Raw genomic sequence first — 22,009 nt, 5'->3', positions numbered from 1 at the left:
ACAATCCAACCAATCAAAAATCTTTTTATACTGAGAGTTGTTTGGTTTTTGCCAAGGTAAGGGATAACAAAAGGATTTTACATCTGTGCAAGCTCTTATTTACACAGGGAAAAAGGGAAACAGGTCATAGTTAAAGGTTTGCAGGGGAGGAGAGCAAAAGAAAAATGAATAGTTGTACAATACACACAAACACAAAGATCAGCCATAACATTAAAAAATCTGCCTATTATTATGAAGATTCCACTTGTGCTTTCATCACGGCTCTTGTACATCGAGGCCTGGACTTCACAAGACCTCTGAAGGTGTGCTGTGGAATCTGGCACCAAGACAGTAGCAGCAGAAGTCCTGTAAGCTGTGGGCAAGTTTGGACTTGTCTGTTCAGCACATCCCACAAATTCTCCAGTAGACTGAGATCTGGAGAATTCAGAGGTTGAATCAACACCTTAAACTTGGGGTCATGTTCCTTAAACCATGTAGCAAACAATGTTTACAGTGTGGCAGGGTGTGAAATTAGAGAATACTGTTTCCATGAAGGAGTGTACATGGTCTGCAGCAATGTTTCGGTAGGTGGTACGTGTCAAACAGCCTCACATGACGTAAACAAAAATATGATTCATCAGACAAGGCTACGTTCTTCCATAGCTCCATGATCCACTCCTGATGCTCACATGTCCATTGTAGAAGCTTTCAGCAGAGGACAGAGGACAGGGGCCGGGTCAGCATGAGCACTGCAGCCCCATTACAGTGCACTCAGTGTTCTGACACCTTTCCCTCATTCAGCACGAACTTCAGTGGGATCTTGAGTATGTTCATGAGTTTTTACATTGTGTTGCTGCCACATGATTGGCTGATTGGATATCCAAAATTTATTTTGAGATAAATAAAGATATTAAAATTTAATTCATGCAGATACAGGAGAAGAGCTTCAGGTAATGTTTACATTAAACATCAGCATGAAGAAAAAGTGTGAGCTCTATGACTTGAACCATGGCATGGTGGTTGGTGCTGGTCTGAGCGTTTCATAAACTGCTGATCTCCTGGGATTTACACACATTATTTATTACTTGCAAAAATAGGACATTTTTTTAAAAGAATTTCTTTGGATAATGATCAATTTTTGTTGCTTGTTTTGATGAAAGGTGTCAAGAGTGGACCTGTGAATTACAAAAACCCTTCAACTGTGTAGTTTAGAGAAACAGAGCGTACAAAAACAAGTACAAAAATAAAACCGTCAGTTTGTGACCTGGACATTGGGTTCAGTTCACAGTTTGAAGATACTGTACAAATTTGCTTTAAAGAAAAAAAAAACACTGTAAAACAACATGGAAGAGTGCAGCTGTAATACAAGTGTCTTCAAGTGTTAACTCCACAAGAGATTCTAGGCACCTGCCTGTTTAACAGGACGTACAGATTAATACCGGTGCTAATCAAACAGTGCTCCTGTCTGTGGGATAATCCATCACAGTGGAATAACGATACTTAAACGCTTCCTGGCAGCTGTATTTTAACTTAATTTCAATTAAAAATAGATATTAAAATGATATTCCTTATCACACGGATCCTAACACAATTGTGCCGATGGTCGATTTTCAGTCAGTAACTTACTTACAACGGTGATTTTTTTTCTGCTAGAGCAGCTCGATTTCTTTGCTGAAACTATACAAGTGCCGTGACTCAATTTCTTGTAAATGTATTACAGGGAAGTCCAATACCGCCAACTAGTGCCAAAGCTAGAACTACAACCATGAGAAGTCGTGCAGGAGAACAATGTGATAGTACTACATGAAAAATTGGGCCAGGAGGTTGGCCACTCCGAGCAGGATGAGGAAGATGTGGAAGCAAGCAGAGGGCCAGCGCAGTTCACCGTTACGTCTCAGAGCCTTCAGATGGACAGCTGAGGGGAAGAGAAACACCAGAGCCAAACCACATGTTGCACCAGAGTACCTACACACACACACACACACACACACACACACACACACACACACACGTTAGGAAATTTGACAATAGGGGATAACATTATTTTATGATCCATTATGCAGGCAGATTGGCAAAAATGATTATCTTTGTTTTTTTTGGAAATTGAATATTTGAAACAGCTTGCTTTTATAGGGTAAATTTATATATATATTCCCCATAAGAGCAACATATACATTAAATACTATGAACAATATAGTTGTGCTCATAAGTTTACATACCCTGGCAGAATTTATGATTTCTTGGCTATTTTTCAGAGAATATGTATGAACACAGAAACTTTTCTTTCACTCATGGTTAGTGTTTGGCTGAAGCCATTTATTGTCAAACAACTGTGTTTACTCTTTTTAAATCATAATGACAACAGAAACTACCCAAATGACCCTGATCAAAAGTTTACATACCCTGGTGATTTTGGCCTGATAACATGCACACAAGTTGAAACAAACGGGTTTGAATGGCTATTAAAGGTAACCATGTGATCTGTAACCATCCTCACCTGTGATCTGTTTGCTTGTAATTAGTGTGTGTGTATAAAAGGTCAATGAGTTTCTGGACTCCTGACAGACCCTTGCATCTTTTATCCAGTGCTGCACTGATGTTTCTGGATTCTGAGTCATGGGGAAAGCAAAAGAATTGTCAAAGGATCTGCGGGAAAAGGTAGCTGAACTGTATAAAACGGGAAAGGGATATAAAAAGATATACAAGGAATTGAGAATGCCAATCAGCAGTGTTCAAACTCTAATAAAGAAGTGGAAAATGAGGGGTTCTGTTGAAACCAAACCACGGTCAGGTAGACCAACTAAAATTTCAGCCACAACTGCCAGGAAAATTGTTCGGGATGCAAAGAAAAACCCACAAATAACTTCAGGTGAAATACAGGACTCTCTGAAAACATGTGGTGTGGCTGTTTCAAGATGCACAATAAGGTGGCACTTGAAGAAAGATGGGCTGCATGGTCGAGTTGCCAGAAGAAATTACTACGCAAATGCCACAAAGTATCCCGCATACAATACACCAAACAGCACAGAGACAAGCCTCACACCTTCTGGCACAAAGTCATTTGGAGTGATGAGACCAAAATTTAACTTTTTAGCCACAACCATAAACGCTACACTTGGAGAGGAGTCAACAAGGCCTATGATGAAAGGTACACCATTCCTACTGTGAAACACGGAGGTGGATCGCTGATGTTTTGGGGATTTGTGAGCTACAAAGGCACAGGAAATTTGGTCAAAATTGATGGCAAGATGAATGCAGTATGTTATCAAAAAATACTGGAGGAAAATTTGCACTCATCAGCCCAGAAGCTGCGCATGGGACGTACTTGGACATTCCAACATGACAATGATCCAAAACACAAGGCCAAGTCGACCTGTCATTGGCTACAGCAGAATAAAGTGAAGGTTCTGGAGTGGCCATCTCAGTCTCCTGACCTCAATATCATTGAGCCACTCTTGGGAGATGTCAAACGTGCAGTTCATGCAAGACAGCCCAAGAATTTACAGGAACTGGAGGCTTTTTGCCAAGAAGAATGGGCAGCTTTACCATCTGAGAAGATAAAGAGCCTCATCCACAACTACCACAAGAGACTTCAAGCTGTCATTGATGTTAAAGGGGGCAATACACGGTATTAAGAACTGGGGTATGTAAACTTTTGATCAGGGTCATTTGGGTAGTTTCTGTTGTCATTATGATTTAAAAAGAGTAAACACAGTTGACTGATAATAAATGGCTTCAGCCAAACACTAACCATGAGTGAAAGAAAAGTTTTTGTGTTATCATTTATATTCTTTGAAAAATGACAACTCAGCCAAGTGGTAGGCCACGTAAACTGACGGAGCGGGGTCAGCAGATGCTGAGGCGCATAGTGTGAAGAGGTCGCGAACTTTCTGCAGAGTCAATCGCTACAGACCTCCAAACTTCATGTGGCCTTCAGATTAGCTCAAGAACAGTGCGCAGAGAGCTTCATGGAATGGGTTTCCATGGCCGAGCAGCTGCATCCAAGCCATACATCACCAAGTGCAATGCAAAGCGTCGGATGCAGTGGTGTAAAGCACGCCGCCACTGGACTCTAGAGCAGTGGAGACACGTTCTCTGGAGTGATGAATCGCGCTTCTCCATCTGGCAATCTGATGGACGAGTCTGGGTTTGGCGGTTGCCAGGAGAACGGTACTTGTCTGACTGCATTGTGCCAAGTGTAAAGTTTGGTGGAGGGGGATTATGGTGTGGGGTTGTTTTTCAGGAGCTGGGCTTGGCCCCTTAGTTCCAGTGAAAGGAACTCTGAATGCTTCAGCATACCAAGACATTTTGGACAATTCCATGCTCCCAACTTTGTGGGAACAGTTTGGAGCTGGCCCCTTCCTCTTCCAACATGACTGTGCACCAGTGACCAAAGCAAGGTCCATAAAGACATGGATGACAGAGTCTGGTGTGGAGGAACTTGACTGGCCTGCACAGAGTCCTGACCTCAACCCGATAGAACACCTTTGGGATGAATTATAGCGGAGAGCCAGGCCTTCTCGTCCAACATCAGTGTGTGACCTCACAAATGCGATTCTGGAAGAATGGTCAAAAATTCCCATAAACACACTCCTAAACCTTGTGGACAGCCTTCCCAGAAGAGTTGAAGCTGTTATAGCTGCAAAGGGTGGACCGACGTCTTATTGAACCCTATGGATTAGGAATGGGATGTCACTTAAGTTCATATGCGAGTCAAAGCAGGTGAGCGAATACTTTTGGCAATATAGTGTATATATTATATATATATATATATATATATATATATATATATATATATATATATATATATATATATATATATATAAAATACACACACATGTATATAATACACACACATATATGTATATAATACATATATATATATGTATATGTATTATATACTGTATTTATTATAATTTATATATATATATATATATATATATATATAGTGTCCTTTGGCCACATCTCACCTTGATGACCGCTTCATTGTGAACAGTGCCCTGCGGAACCGGATGATGAATGCCACTCAACTCCAGGCACATTTAAGGGAGGTGAGAGGAACGTGTCACATCAGACCATTCAAAACCGTTTACATCAACGTGGTCTGCGTGCTAGACGACCTGCAAGGGTACCTGAAATGATGGTCGCCAACGATTGGAGACGTCAAGGAGAGCGCTATGCATCAGCCACTGTTGTGGTGGTGTTACAGTCTGGGCAGGTGTGTCCACTCAATACAGAACTGCCCTACATCTTGTGAATGGTACAGTGACAAGCCAATACTACCTGAATAACATCATTAATCCAGTCATTGTGCCCCTGCATGAACAACACAGGCCTAATTTCATCTTCATGGACGACAATGCTCCAGCTCATCGAGGTCGCATCATTAGGGAACGGCTCCTGGAGGCTGGGGTACCTCAAATGGAGTGGCCTGCACTTTCTCCAGACCTGAATCCCATAGAAAACCTCTGGGATCAGCCGAGTCGCCGTGTAGAGGCTCGTAACCCCACACCCCAGAACCTCAATGACCTGAGGGCCGCCCTTCAAGAAGAGTGGAATGCCATGCCTCAGCAGACAATAAGTCGACTCGTGAACAGCATGAGACGTCGTTGTCAAGCTGTAATTGATGGTCAAGGGCACATGACAGATTATTGAGACATTGAGATTTTTTGTTGTGGTATACCCACCACTGTTGTTGGCTTTTGTTTCAATAAATTGTTTGAGATGAGGAAATCACCATTGCATGCTTCGACTTAAATGCCCTACTTTTATGATATAATATCACTGTAGTGTGAACTTTTTACATTTTCCATAAACTTCACCCAAAAGCCAAATATCCTTAACTTGTTGTGAGTAGTGTATATATACAGTGAGGGAAAAAAATATTTGATCCCCTGCTGATTTTGTACGTTTGTCCACTGACAAAAATGATCAGTCTGTAATTTTAATGGTAAGTGTATTTGAACAGAGAGGCAGAACAACAAAAAAATCCAGAAAAACGCATTTCAAAAAAGTTATACTTATTTCACTCATTAAAATGCAAATCAGTGTATTTGATCCCCTATCAGTCAGAAAGATTTCTGGCTCCCAGGTGTCTTTTATACAGGTAAGGAGCTGAGATTACAGTAGGAGCACTCTCGGGGAGTGCTCTTAATCTCAGCTCCTTAACTGTATGAAAGACACCTGTCCACAGAAGGAAGCAATCAATCAGATTCCAAACTCTCCATCATGGCCAAGACCAAAGAGCTGTCCATGGATGTCAAGGACAAGATTGTAGACCTACACAAGGCTGGAATGAGCTACAAGACCATCGCCAAGCAGCTTGGTGAGAAGGTGACAACAGTTGGTGCGATTATTCCCAAATGGAAGAAACACAAAAGGACTGTCAATCTTCCTCGGTCTGGGGCTCCATGCAAGATCTCATGGAGTTTCAATGATCATGAGATTGGTGAGGAATCAGCCCAGAATTACACTGGAGGATTTGTCAATGATCTCAAGGCAGCTGGGACCATAGTGACCAAGAAAACAATTGGTAACACACTACACCGTGAAAGACTGAAATCCAGTAGTGCCCGCAAGGTCCCCCTGCTAAAGAAAGCACATGTACAGGACCATCTGAAGTTTGCCAGTGAACATCTGAATGATTCAGAGGAGAACTGCATGAAAGTGTTGTGGTCAAATGAGACCAAAATCCAGCTCTTTGGCATCAACTCAACTCGCCGTGTTTGGAAGAGGAGGAATGCTGCCTATGACCCCAAGAAGACCATCCCCACCGTCAAACATGGAGGTGGAAACATTATGCTTTGGGGGTGTTTTTCTGCTAAGGGGACAGGACAACTACACCGCATCAAAGGGACGATGGACGGAGCCATGTACCGTCAAATGTTGGATGAGAACCCCCATCCCTCAACCAGGACATTGAAAATGGGTCGTGGATGGATATTCCAGCCTGACAATGACCCAAAACACACGGCCAAGGCAACAAAGGAGTGGTTCAAAAAGAAGCACATTAAGGTCCTGTAGTGGCCTAGCCAGTCTCCAGACCTTAATCCTATAGTAATTAATCCTATAGAAAATCTGTGGAGGGAGCTGAAGGGTCAGCCACAAAACCTTAATGACTTGGAGAGGATCTGCAAAGAGGAGTGGGCCCGAATTCCTTGAGATGTGAGATGTGTGCAAACCTGGTGGCCAACTACAAGAAATGTCTGACGTCTGTCTGACAAGTACTAAGTCATGTTTTGCAAAGGGGTCAAATACTTATTTCACTCAATAAAATGCAAATCAATAATGTATAACAATGTATAACTTTTCTGAAATGCATTGTTATTCTGTCTCTCACTGTTCAGATAAACCTACCATATATTGTATTTATTATAATTTTACATATACATACATTATATATATATATATATACATACATTATATATATATATATATATATATAGATATATATATATATATATATATATGATTATATATATATATATATATATATATATATATATATATATATATATATATATATATAAATTTGTTTGCATTCTGCAATTAATAAACAAAAAAACAAAACAAAAAAAAACATTTTTATGTTGCTTTTTGGGGTTGTTTTGTAGTTTTTAAAATGCATAGATCTGTAGTCACCCATTTTAAGATGCCATTTGACTTGAGTAAAATAAGTGTTTAAAAGGCAGATCCAATTCCAATAACAAAAAAATACATTCTGTAAAAACAATTTTCCATCTGCTATTACAAAACACAAAAGGTCTGTCCTTTAACACATGATGCCTTTTCAAACAACTCTGACTCTTACTGACTGATGAATAATGCTATCCCTCTCATACACACACAAGAATAAAGCCTCCTTCACCATTAGCATGCAATCTAGAGCCCACAGCTTCCCACCATCCCCAATATCAACTGTGAAAAATCTTTATTTTGTCCGAGACGCTGTACTAAGGTTTAAAAGAAAAAAACAAGCCAAAAGCTCTGCCCCTTTCCTATAGTGGCATACTTAATGCCACTGGTGGCTAGAGATCACTGCTATTCACTTCACATGCAGCAGAGGGCCACAATAATGGTTTAAACCTACAATAGAGCTGTGCTATAAAATATAAGAGGTCTTAGCTTATAAGAATACCATAAACATCTAAAAGCACTCACTTATCACACCCACTTTGAGAAATTCTTGCTCTCTTAATAATTTTCCTCCAAATCCTTTGCACTTTACCAAAGACTGCATTTGTATTTACTTTAGGCAAAGATAGAGTTACTTGCATAACATTATGACCACCTGCCTAATATTATCTTGGTCTCCCTTTTGCTGCCTAAACAGCCCTGACCTGTCCTGCACTATGTATTCTGACACCTTTCTATCAGAACCTGTATTAACTTTTATTTTAATTAGCAATTTGAGCAACAGTAGCTTGTCTTGTTGGATCGGATCACAGACTGGAACTGGCTGGAAACATCTGAAATCATTTTTACCTTCATTGTATTTGTATATAACTTCGACTCATTTTACTAAAGATCCTGGAGTTATCTTTCATACCAACGTGGCTTATGTATTCTGAACAGAGCAGACTATAATAAACACTACGCATTTTTTTTTTTATTAAACATTGTCTTTTCCTGTTAACACAATTTTTGTTGTTTACATAAATATTGACTTGGTTCATCACCATGACCCAAAAAGAGCTCCAGACATGAGCATGATCAGCCCTGTTCCCAGATATTAATATGAACTTTTATTTTATAATAATACTGTTATACTGTTTTATTCTTACCTTATAATGGAGCCAATGTTGGGATAAAACCTGGCCATTAGGACCCCAACAGCCACAACAAAGACATTCAGCAGGAAGACATGGACGAAACTAATTATTAAAAAATAAAGAAATAAAATTAGGACAGCATGCAATAAATTAGACTTTTTCCATGTATTGGACACTTATTATTATAACTATACACATTTATGACTCTTATCTTTTGCTCCCAGTTCATTTCTACTACAGCCATTAATATTTACAGATATTCAGTTCAGTCGTTATCCTGTCCAGTTGACCTGTGTGTTTGTTTTATGTGTCTATTGTAGTAGTGCATTGTTTGCACTCGTCTCACACTGTTGCTCTCATGCACTACTACTGCTGTATCCATACAAAAAAAAAAACATGCTTCACTTGAAATGTAAAGTATAATGACTTTATAATTCCAAGAGCATGTTTCTACCTGACAAAACAAGTCGGTTAAAAATAATACTCAACACATCACTGCCATTTCTTAATAGTGCTCCAGGCTATTTCCTGATAAATGAACGTCTTCTTCTTACAGGTTTCATAATATACTCCAAGCTGCTCACAATCATGTGCATTTACGCTGCTTTAACCTGTTTTTTTTTTGTTTGTTTCGTCAATGTTGAAATGTTTTGTGTGTGTGTGTAATATATATATATATATATATATATATATATATATATATATATAGAGAGAGAGAGAGAGAGAGAGAGAGAGAGAGAGTGTTTTTGTAACTTAACCCAGAAGTTCCGAGTATTAGTGCCATTAAGTGGGAAAACGAGGGAAAAATAAAACAATGGAAACCGTTTGTAGAAAAAGTGTTGTTAGTGTTAGTTTGCCAATTTTCCCAAGAACAACAAATGTGTCAGTTTTCAGACGTGTTGGTTTTCAGACATGTGTTGGTTTAATGGTGTTATAATAAACCACTCCCACTTCAACGGCTGTTTATATCTTACAGTGGTGTAAACCTTGTCCGGTCTTTAAACTTTGTCTGAGCACACACACATCTGTTTTTGTGTCCTGTGATAACGTAAACTATCAGTGAAATTCATTACAACGCTGGTGGCTATATTTATTGTGAGTGCAGCAAAGTTGCTTAGAATTGCACAATTTGCTCAACATTCAGGAAGAAGGATGCTGATTTATACACTGCTGTGGATACTGACCCAATGACACCAGTTAATAAAGTTTTTATAGTGTGCAAGTCAGATGAGTATTAGATGCTGAACTTTATGGAGGTCAATTCCATCCGCCTCCGAATCCACCATCTGTCTAACCTCATCATCCAGTATATAAATCAGATAGTAAGGACTGTTACACGGCTATTATTCTTCTTGATTAATCAATCTTTTTGATGAGCAATCTAACTGAATTACTTTTATAATCGTTTACTTTATAAAGACTGAGGTGTAATATCCTATCAATAAGGTTAGTGAGAGAGAGAGAGAGAGAAACAGAGAGAGGGACAAAGAAACAAAGAGAGAGAGGGACAGAGAAACAAAGAGAGAGAGAGAGAGAGGGAGAGAGAGAGGGAGAGAGAGAAACAGAGAGAGGGAGAGAGAGAAACAGAGAGAAGGACAGAGAAACAGAGAGAGAGAGAGAGAGAGAGGGACAGAGAAACAGAGAGAGAGAGAGAGAGAGAGAGAGAGAGAGAGAGAGAGAGAAACAGAGAGAGGGACAGAGAAACAAAGAGAGAGAGAGAGAGAGAGAGAGAAACAGAGAGAGGGACAGAGAAACAAAGAGAGAGAGAGAGAGAGAGAGAGAGAGAGAGAGATCCACATGCTACTATACAAAAAAAAGTGTCAAGCTTTAATCAGTGTTATAAATACTGTATATATTTTGCATTTGTATTTAGTTGGGACAATGTTGCCACTGTACAACAAACAAACACTCATTTAAGCCAATGTAACCTATGTTACCATGCCTTGGGCTCGAACCACAAGCATTCAGTCGTTTCTGTTGTATACCTAGTTTGACAGCAGAACCTGACTGGTAACTGGTTATAGTAAACCAGCAACAATTTACCTGGGGTACTGATCACCAAAGAAATGGTTCATCAGCTGCACCCGAACCAGGTAACCCAGCAGCGGGTAGACGGTGGTCATTTGGAACAGCAGACAGGCTCGGGCAACAAACACCATAATATCACTGCTGGGAAAGTTATCCAGAAAATTCTGCAGCAAAATGAGGGGTCAAAGGTCGGCATGAGAATCCATGGTTACATAACACGAATGAACCAGAAATATACATATGTGAAAGTCGCGTGTATGACTGGACAAAGAGGAAATAAGGCTTACTGGTTCAATGCAGTCTTTAGACAGTGGTGGAGAAGGGAATGAAGCAAAGATCATAACTCCCACGTAGAGGTATGTTAGACCTACTAAAAGGTAAGCCAAGGACAAATCCCGAACCTGCAACCACAAAAAAAAAAAAGTCTTATTCAATAAAGCATTTAATGATTAAAAATAAATAAATAAATAACTCAACAGCTCATGTTACTTTTAGTTGTGTGTTGTTTGAGCCAGCAGATATATGACTGGTAAGGATCTCGCAAAATAGAGAATTACACACAGAAACGACGGATTTGTTTTAGCACCTGGAGCAAACCTGCTGTGTGTGGCATTGGCACTGAGGAGCACGGCATTCACAAGGCCGGATTATATGAACAGTGATAGAAAGTGTGCACGGTTCCTTCGATAAGTAAGCAGATATAAACAGTTATGTGCTGCAGAAGCTATTTTTATAAACAAGCACTTCTATTTGAATAGGAACATGTGTACACCTACTCATTCAGGAAGTTATATAATCAGCCAATCCTTGTAGTAACAGCAGCATGGTACATGGAACATGATGTAGCCTATTTCACCTCATGGTTTGTAGGGTTGAGCATTCTGAGATGCTTTTATGCTCGGCACAATTGTAAAGAGTGTTTTTTTGCTGTTGTTTTTGTTAGTTACTATAGACTTCCAGTCAATCGAATCAATTTCTGCCTGCAGAACTACTGCTCACTGGATGTTCACACCATTCTGTGCAAAGTGTATTAACTGCTGTGTGGAGATCATCTGAAATACTCAAAGTCACAGAGATCACATTTTTTTCCATTGGCTAAATGGATAATTGCAGGAATGAGTAGATATACAGGTTGCTAATAAAGTATTCGTGGACGTCCGATCTTACCTGCAAAGGACCCCGGGGTGAGTGCAGGTTTTAATTCCAACCAACCAACACCCGAGTCTACTGAAAGCCAAGAGCAACTGATTAAATGGGTAGGAATCAGGTATTGCTTCTGATTGATTGGCCTGAAAACCTGCACCCACACCAGCCCTATGTGGATCGGACTGGACACCACTGAGGTACACATAGAATAGCTTTATGAAAAATTGTAATGTAAGCTTAGGGCTGTATGGAAATTGTTTAAGCAGGAGATCAGGATGTATAGAACACAACAATAAAGAATTTAAAATAAACAGCTATTTGGTCCAATGTCAGTCTTTTCTAGACAACACCTTTTTTATTTTATCTTACTTCCAGTTCATTCAATCTTATTTTAGCATATAATCAGGAAGTGCAGGATACCCAGCAAAAAAAGATGATTCATTTTCAGCATGTGACCAGAAACACACAGGAAAATAAAGATGTGAAAGAGTCTAGACTTTGCTCCATATAACAGGACAGTGGTCTTCCTGGATGAGCCCACAATCACTACTTTCCGATCTGCATTTACCGCTGAGACTCACCGCACAGTCACGTGCAAAACTAAATTCTCAGTTCCCTAATATCTGAGCTCTATTCCTGTATTCAGCGACGAGTAAAATGATATAACTCGGCCTTCTAGTTAACTGGATCTGACAACAGATGTAAAACTGAGGGAAGAGCTGCACTCACGTTGTTCTCCTGATTCTTGTTGTTCTTCATGAGGGTGATGATGCAGTTGTGGATGAAGAAGGCCAGAGTGAGAACACCCGTAAGTTGAGGACAGAGGATTCTGAACTCTACATAAACACACACAAGCAGTTACAGATGAGCAATAAAACAGCTTGGTTCAATATTTGTGCAGCTTTGCCGTCTTTGTTCAAAACTAAGAAACTAAGCAGGTGTGATGAACACTGAAGACCTAAGGCATTTTACTTTATCTGAAAAGCTGTTTTCATGCAGCAAACCTTTCATGGAATCACTTAAGGTCAGGTAAAGAGAGAAATTGTTTCTTTTTCATGCCTGCAATAAGCGAGTTACTTCTTGTAGTCACATATGTGCTGGTTTTATATCATTGGTTAGATCAGAGGTGAATTGATCTGAGTGTAAATTCTAAATAGTGCACAACACCATTCCTTTCATAAAGGAAAGGGGGAAAAACAAACAAAAAAAGAGAAAACAAAACACAACACTGGCTTCACTGATACACAGCAAATCTGCTGCTAAACCTCTGTAGGTAGACTATTTAATCCATTACTTTTTTTTTTTATCAATACAGAATCTCCTGTTAATTGATCTCCACCTGGTGCTGGTGTTTACCTGGGACGAAAAAATCGGTGGAATCGAACCAGTGGAACTCCAGGTGAAAGCCTAGCCGAAAAGCTTTAACAGTGACCAAGATGATGAGGTAAATCACTGAAATTGTGCCTGTGTGAAATAAAAAAAACATCCCATTTACACAACAGACTAGTCATGTTATTTCCCAAACAAACAAACAAACAAACAAACAAACATGTCACGGAGAAAACAGTAAAGTCAATAACTCCCGTATAGGAACATGCAAATCAGTTACGCAGAATAAAGAAAGGCAGCATGTAGAAATGACCAGTGGCGTCAGATATTCAAACCACAAGATCAGTGAAAAACCAGTTCCACGTTATTATCATATCTAATTCCAATATTCAAACAAGCTCACCAGTTCCATCATTAAAGCAAAATAAATAAACGGATCGTCGTCTTACCCAGAAAGGTGAACCTGGCGAAGAAGGAGGCTGAGCGAAAGTTGAGCAGCGGCAGCAGCAGCACGATAAGGTAGAACGGGATCGTTTTGGTTTTATTCCACCAGTGGTCAAACAACACTGTATCTGTACTGTTATCAATGATGTAATGCTGACTATTGCTGCTTTTCCTGTGTGGATCCACATCTGGGTATGGACAAACCACTGGGTGGGAAGATGATGGGAATAGATTACTGCTACAGTACACATGGAGCATTAACTCACTAATCATTAAATCACTGAGTATACTGATAGACATGCTCTGGAGTGACATTAAATCCATGATCACAAAGATTAATATTTTTTTTAAAAAGCTTTTTTTTATGATGTTGCTAATGAGCTGCATTTAAAGGAGAATGTATTATGTTGCTATTTTAAAGATTCAGTGTTTTTGGTGGCAGCTAGTTGAAGCTGAATGGTTTGAAATTCAAATGCAGCCCTCACAATCCATAACCACAACGTCCAAACACAGGAGGTCAGAGCGAGAACACACAGCATTTGGTTGTTTGAGTGTACCTGGATAGACAACTTGTCCGACAAGTTAGAGCTTGATTTATCATTAGTAATTTTTTTTTTATTGTATATGCAGAAACACAGGAGCAACCAATTTAAAGATGGTTCCATGACTAAAACATGATATAACACTAACTGCCTGATCAGGTGTATTAACAGAGAGGCTAGAGTTTCTGTTTGGCTCTAAGATATACTGATAACTGCCCGAGTTTGAGGAGATAAGTACACTGACCCCACCCACAACTAACAGCCCTGTTGCTGAAGCATCACTTCATTTCAATGAAAAATTAAACATACACAGGCAAAAAAAGATCAAACATGAGATCCTGCTCATTCATGGAATAATCCAATCACCCAATCATCTGGCATCAACACAGTTCATGACATCACTCAGGTACAGGTAAAGAGCTTTCTTTAACGTTCACATCAATCATCACTATTAGGGGGAACAGTGATTTCATTAATTTTGAGGTGAACACAGGTTCTTAGAATCCTGACAGACTTTAAAAAGACCAGACGTTTTTCGGATCTTGATCTGAGCAGGTCTGTGAACACTGTAGACTCGGCTTTCTGTTCTCAGCTGACATGAGCAGAACCTGTTGTAGCTCATCTGTCTAAGGTCTGGTGTGTTGTGCATTCTGAGATCACTTCACCTGGAAAAAAACTGCACTTCCTGTCACTCCTCTCTGACCTCCCTCATTAACAAAGCATTTCCGCCCACAGAACCGATGCCTACTGGATGTTTTCCATTTTGCATGCCATGTAAACAGAAGCTCTTTCCTTGTATCTGCACCATTTTATCAACTGCCACATGTTTGACTGATTGGATCTCATAAATGTGCAAGGATACAGGTGTACATAACAGTATAGATTAGGAATCATTAGCTCCTAAACTGAAATATCCCACAAATACCAACCTCGCTCCGTTCCATTTGTGCCAAACTCTGAATCGGACATGTTGACATGGTGAACATAGTCTGGTGGTAGACAGGAAAAGCACTTTTACCTCATGACACATTAAACCATTGTCTCATCACAATAAAATTGGTCAATTCATGGAAGCAGCATGACATAACAGCTGCTTACTGTAAATGAATTTGCCCGTGTTAAACAGGAAGTTGGACATAAGGACCCAGTAGACCACCATTGCCCCAATCAGCGATACCATGGAAAACAACAGGCTCGACCACTGTCCCAGTCTCCCAAAGTAATATTTACACACGTCAGGAAACTCCCAGTCTGAAGTATCAATATAGGCTGTGATAAAAAGAGAAGAAAACACAAACTTCATATAATAATTGTCTCTAGAATTGCTGTTTATTTTCTGTCCAAAAAATGAGAGAGAGAGGAGAGAGAGAGAGGAGAGAGAGAGATCATAACCTATGACCTGATGCATATAAAATGCTGACTCTCCATACAAGACACAATAGAGCAAAGGTGGAACCTAAAGCATGATGATAAATGCAAGAAACATAAGGAAGTACAGAATCTTCCATTCTCACATTTCTGCAGTCATGTGCCAACAGCAGTAAACAGCTCAGCAGTGCTAGAGTAGGGAGGTGCTAGTGGTAATGCTGACCCGCTAAATGAGTTAAAGAGTTCTTCCACACTTCATTTATATTGCTGAGAGCTGGGTAATGCTCCAGTCTGCTCTAAAAAGTGTATCTGAAAGATTTTTCAGAGGTGTAGTGCACCTAAGTATAAAATAATAAGACTATATTTGTATAGCAACTTTCTTAAATTAAAATAATGCATCATTGTGCTTTACAACATAAAACTGTAAATCAGGCCTGGTTTTAATCAAGTCCCATTTCTCATCGGTGCTGTTAAAGAACTGAACAAAGAAAAACCTGAGAGATAAGTGCTGTGTGGCTTACGTATTGATTTAGTTGACTTCAAAACTCTGTAACAGCAGTAGAGTGTCAGTAAACCCATTAAGATGAGGATGATGACTCCCAGGGTGAAGCCAGACTGCAAACCAAAAGAGAAATCCAGTTACAGGCTTGTGATGCCCAGGGATATTGGATGAAATCTAAAAATGAGCACACACCTGCTTTATTCCCCATGGCATGCTCAGTATGGACGTTCCCATCATTGTATTCCAGATGGCAAAACTACAGAAAAGGAATTGATTAATACGTTACGTAATAATGAGATACAGTAAAAATGAGAAAACTTCATAACAACAATACATACATAGTGATAATACTGGGGTTTTTGGCAGAGCCCTCTCCTCCTTGAACTTTAAACGCTGTCCCCAGAGGGCTGTAAACGTATAACTCTTCAGGTGGAGGGATCACATGGTCAGGGGGAGCCTTCAGGGGTCAGACACAATAAACAAAACCATTACCTCAGGACAAACATGTGGTGCAATTAGAGTGCTTGGAAGTCATCATTCCAGAGTTCATGCAATGGATTCAGTGTCTCGATGAGGTCAGCCTAGTCTGAATAACACTCACAACACGCACATTAAATCAATATTAAACAAAGTCAATATTAAATATTAGACACTCTGGTAACAAACACTAATTCCTGACTAAGATAAGAGGAAAGGATTATCTCTGTACTTCAACCATACAAAGCATACATTTACTTGGCAGTTAAACAGATATCTGTTGAGCATTTCAAAGGAATACATTCATTTAGCTTCGGTAACTGCCTTTTACAGGTAAGGATGTACTGGATCCTGGGAATACTGGGCATGAGTCAGGAATACACCCTAGATTGGAAGCCATTCATTCGTACACTATATTGGCAAAAGTTTTGGGACGTCTGCCTTTACATGCACATGAATGTAATATGGAGTTGTCCCGCCCTTTACAGTTATAACAGCTTCAACTCTTCTGGGAAGGCTTTCCACAAGGAGTGTTTTCATGGAAATTTTGGACCATTCCTCTATAAGCACATTTGTGAGGTCAGGCACTGATGTTGGACAGGAAGGTCTGGCTCACAGTCTCCGCTCTAATTCATCCCAAAGGTGTTCTATGGGGTTGAGGTTAGGACTCTGTCAAGTTCCTCCACACCAAACTCACTCATCCATGTCTTTATGGACCTTGCTTTGGTCACTGGTGTGCAGTCATGTTGGAACAGGAAGGGGTCATCCCCAAACTGTTCCCACAAAGTTGGGAGCATGAAATTGTCCAAAATGTCTTGGTATGAAGCTGAAGCATTAAGAGTTCCTTTCACTGGAACTAAGGAGCTGAGCCCAACCCCTGAATTCAGTGATTTGGAGGGGTGTCCCAAAACTTTTGGCAGTATAGTGTAAGTGACACAAACCCTAGAGGCAATACAGAGTCACCACTCCACCTGCCTGTGTGTATGTTATTAGGAGGTGGAAGGAATGGACATAAACTCATGAAAGACCACGAGGAAAAACCTGTGAAGGAAGCAGTGCTAGCTACGATGCCACTCTAAATAAGCACATGTTTAAGTAAAATACAGCAAAAAAAATTTCTTTTGTATTAAGTTTTATAAAGAGGTTAGAAGGTGCATAGATTACCAGCAGCCTGTCTGATGAAGCAGTCAGTCGACCATAGTAATGAACTCTGCTGTTCAGCACCGAAGCCTCAGCAGACACTCGCTCCTGAGCCGAATCCTCCACAATGTTCTTGGGCTCCACATGGAAAGGCCTGTGAGACAGAGACAAGCGCACTGATTAGTTGAAGTCACCTTGTCAGTGCTTCCAACCTGAGGTGAAACTCCGAAACTGCACTTTTTTCCTAGTTTTATTCCATTACGCTGAAACTTGATGCAATGAGATCCAAGATGTTATCTTTACGATACTGTAATGACTTTCTATAATAAACACGACAGTGTTTATTAAAGTTCAAAGAACATTACGTTCAAATCAACTCACCTCTCGTTTCAACTTGTACCTACACTTATATTGCCAAAAGTATTGGGACACCCCTCCAGATCATTGCGTTCAGGTGTTGTTTTTCAGGGGTTGGGCTCGGTCCCTTAGTTCCAGTGAAAGGAACTCTTAATGCTTCAGCTTCATACCAAGACATTTTAGACAATTTCATGTTTCCAATTTTGTGGGAACAGTTTGGGGATGACCCCTTCCTGTTCCAACATGACTGCACACCAGTGACCAAAGCAAGGTCCATAAAGACATGGATGAGTGAGTTTGGTGTGGAGGAACTTGACTGGCCTGCACAGAGTCCTGACCTCAACCCCATAGAACACCTTTGGGATGAATTAGAGCGGAGACTGTGAGCCAGACCTTCTCGTCCAACATCAGTGCCTGACCTCACAAATGCTCTTCTAGAGGAACGGTCAAAAATTCCCATAAACACACTCCTAAACCTTGTGGAAAGCCTTCCCAGAAGAGTTGAAGCTGTTATAGCTGCAAAGGGCGGGGCAACTCCATATTACATTCATGTGCATGTAAAGGCAGACGTCCCAAAACTTTTGGCAATATAGTGTATGTAACTAACTAGAACAGTTATAATTTTAACAATAATTATATTTAACTAAAGTTACACAGCACCATTTTGAGGAACATGACATTAATGCACACAAATTCCAAACTATCTCAAAACATTATTTCTAAATAAAGTGCTCTGATGATTACATCTCTGAGAAACCAAATCCAATCAGATACCCAAAAGAAATCTTGGAAGGAACAATGTTCAGTAAATGAAACCAGCTGCTTTTAGTGAAGAAAACAACTTCAGGCATTCCAGTTCTAATATCAACACACATCCAAAACATTTCAGCACATATGTGTGGGTAAACACACCAACAGCGCTTCCAAACACTTCCTAGAACAATCTCTTGCTGGACTGCTTAAAATAACACATTGATGCTGCTGCGAGTTTAAATAGAAAGAAAATCTCTCACATTTCAATCGTATTCTGATGTGTGTGTGTGTGTTAATACGGCGAATTAACATCTGCATTCTGCTTGGAAATTCATGAGAAATAGCAGCATGTGCAGGCATGTTCAAGCAGTCAGGGAGTTGAAATGTCAGCTTGTGCAGGCAGACCGCACAATACATCACGGTCTACATGCAGCTCTATCCGAAATGTACTAGAATGGTGAGTCATATGAAAAACTGTGGCATTAATTAGAGTTAAAAATAACAATAAAAAAATGTTTGGCTCAACCTCACAGATACTGTACAGTACAGGCATAGATATTAGATACAGCCAGCTATTAGAGAGAGTAATGAAGAGGATTAATTAGTGAGCAGAAGGTTCAAATCCAAGGCTCTTAACCATGAACCTGAATCTACAGCTGGTGGTCAGTCACCTGATTTTTCTATTGCAGTCAGCATGATTGTGACTTTGCTGGACAACACGAACAGAGGTAAAGCATGGATAAAATGACTCGCTTTACTCTGAAAAAGAATTCGATCCTTATGCATTTTTTCCCTGAGGTACTAGATCCATAATACAAGGGTGTTTAATCAGGAAGAAAAGAATAAAAATTCGGTCCATTATAGGAAGGTTAAGTTGATATCAGCTAACTAACTTGTGCTTGTGTTAGCAAGTGGTGCTCCTAAGAGTACTGGTTATTCTATAATGTTGCTACCAACAAAATCCATGAGGCAGCATGACAGGACACATGTCTTCTGCTTAAAGATCTAGATAGCACTCTTGCCTGTTCTGGCACTTAGGTGGTAAAATGAACTTCCCCTAGATGTGTGAACAGCTGAATCACTGGCATTCTTCAGATGATATCAAAGGACTTGCCTCTTCCTGAAATACTTACACTAGCACTTTCGAAAGCTTTTTTTTTTTTAGTTTTAGACTGATGCTATTCTTATTATTCGGTGACCTAGTGAACCAGAATTGATAGAGACTTCAAAAGCACTTCTGTGTGTAACTATAGATAAGAGCGTCTGCCAAATGTCATAAATATAAATGTAAATGTGATGTATGCAGGTTAGTGTTTAAGGGCATATCACTTCATCAGGATACATGAAAATGAATTTTCTTTTTGAAGCACCGACCCAATAACATTTATTCAGTCAGCCCCCTATTTGGACAACAAAATGGCAGCAAGTAATAAAGCAATAAATATACCTGAAGACATACATAATGTTGGTTTACTTAGCAAACTGGCCACTGAGTACATAAACACTTTCAAACACATGTTTTCAGACTGTATTGTTTTATTTTAGTTCATACCTAAAAAACCAAACTCATACCTTCTCTGTCTGGAGTCCAGAAAGTCAATCTGGTCTGAGTAGTAATCTCCTTGAATAGAACCGAGCAGAGGTTTCCCATCATCCTCCATGACCTCTTCTGATTCACTGGCTTCACTTGAAATTCATCTCCTGGACAAAACAAAAACACATTTAACTTTTGGGCAGCATACTCAACTCTCCCCACTTCCTGCAGAGGAATGAAGACATCTTTGATGTGCATTTTAAATAAAAGCCAACCTGTTCACTAACCTTATAAAACTAATTAAACTGAAAGTAACTCAAGTCAGCCTGGACTGTGTGTCTGAGACAAAAACTCCACAATGAGATTCCTTTCACTCCACCAGAAGTCCACCAAAGTCTCAGGGAGGAGAGGTGGACTCTGTCTGTCTCTGTGTGAGCATGTGCAATAGAGGAACAGAAGAAAGGGGCTTAAAGGTCCGGCCCAAAGCATGCCCTTACCTTCAAAATATCAGCAAACCACAAACACGTTCCAGCTTATAATATCGGCTCATTCGATTACAGCTCATTAAAATAAAAAAACCCCAAAAGTTTAGAACTTTCTGAACTAATACACGACCAATGTGTACACATTATACAAAGCAAATTTATTATGTAAAGCAGAGCCAGTGAGTGCTGATAAAGAGGAGAGTCCATCAAAGGAGAGTTTAATATAACTAGGTGAGGACATTTAATTGATTTCGTACTTTTTAATATTTCAACTCAGCTTTTTTAAGATCACTGTGCATATTGTTAGTTTTTCCTTTAAAAACACTGGTATTTTCAGGAATAAGAAACCAACTAGAAACTGAAAAAATTACACTTAAGGTTTTGCTTATCCTATATTTCATTTCTGTAGTAAGAAATTTTTAAGGGAATGTATTTTGTGATAGAAATATCATCACTAATCACCAGATTTTATTAATACAGACTATGGAGTGCTGAATATTAAATGTTTGCACAAATGAATGAAATACAAGAACAAGTAACGATTCACACTGTTTACTTGATACTGTATACATTTAATTCGGATTAAAGGAGGTGAAATATTTACCAGTGTGAACAGAAAACTTGTTTGTGAAAGTTAAATGATGTTAAGAAAGTAAAAGCAGGACTAGGGATATTAAAAATGTTCTCAGACATGGCAAAAACATGCCATAACATGCGATGAGGAAAAAATCTAAGCTTTTTAGTAGATTGTAATCTTATTTATAATATAAATATTAGACACTATCTCTGATATTATACAAATACCTTTAGCTTCAATGCTAACCGAGTCACTGATTGTTTTGCTCAAGCCCGGCTATTTACTAAACAAAATTCAGCGCCATTAATTAAGTTAAATGTTACAATTTCATTCATTTTTGTTAACGTACCTGATGAACAGTGGGATAGTGTTACTTTCTTCCCCAGCAAACAAAAATATGCTGGCAAAGTAAGTTGTTTTGGAAGGGACACGTGAATTGAATGCCGCTTTAAAGTCCTTGTGGGACATGTAGTGAAAGTGTCACTCGAATACAGCACAATAGTATTGAATAGGAAATCCAAGTGAACTACATTACCCATAATGCACCTGCAAGTCGACGCGATATTTTGTAGGAAGT

General features: G+C 39.5%; 1 protein-coding gene across 2 annotated transcripts; it reads right to left on the bottom strand.

Annotated features, from left to right (window-relative positions):
- Positions 1-9: 9 nt before the first annotated feature.
- Positions 10-21,901, bottom strand: slc38a9 (solute carrier family 38 member 9). Of its 2 annotated transcripts, XM_058411299.1 has the most exons (16): positions 21,782-21,869; positions 20,658-20,797; positions 20,409-20,537; positions 17,751-17,880; positions 16,448-16,566; positions 16,302-16,365; positions 16,129-16,222; positions 15,338-15,508; positions 15,169-15,228; positions 13,703-13,903; positions 13,281-13,388; positions 12,654-12,760; positions 11,066-11,179; positions 10,794-10,942; positions 8,763-8,852; positions 10-1,944 (listed from the first exon to the last, which is right to left on the bottom strand). In XM_058411299.1, exons 3-16 carry the CDS (start codon positions 20,495-20,497, stop codon positions 1,779-1,781), a joined length of 1,662 nt encoding a protein of 553 aa, XP_058267282.1. In that variant the 5' UTR covers positions 20,498-20,537; positions 20,658-20,797; positions 21,782-21,869; the 3' UTR covers positions 10-1,778. The 2 variants fall into 2 exon arrangements, with proteins under 2 accessions (XP_058267282.1, XP_058267283.1); XM_058411300.1 differs by lacking the exon at positions 20,658-20,797 and having other exon boundaries at positions 21,782-21,901.
- Positions 21,902-22,009: the final 108 nt, after the last annotated feature.

This window comes from Hemibagrus wyckioides, linkage group LG16 (assembly GCF_019097595.1).
Source record: "Hemibagrus wyckioides isolate EC202008001 linkage group LG16, SWU_Hwy_1.0, whole genome shotgun sequence".
Lineage (NCBI taxonomy): Eukaryota > Metazoa > Chordata > Actinopteri > Siluriformes > Bagridae > Hemibagrus > Hemibagrus wyckioides.
The sequence above is the reverse complement of the archived record's forward strand: the minus strand, read 5'-3'. Positions and strand labels throughout refer to the sequence as shown.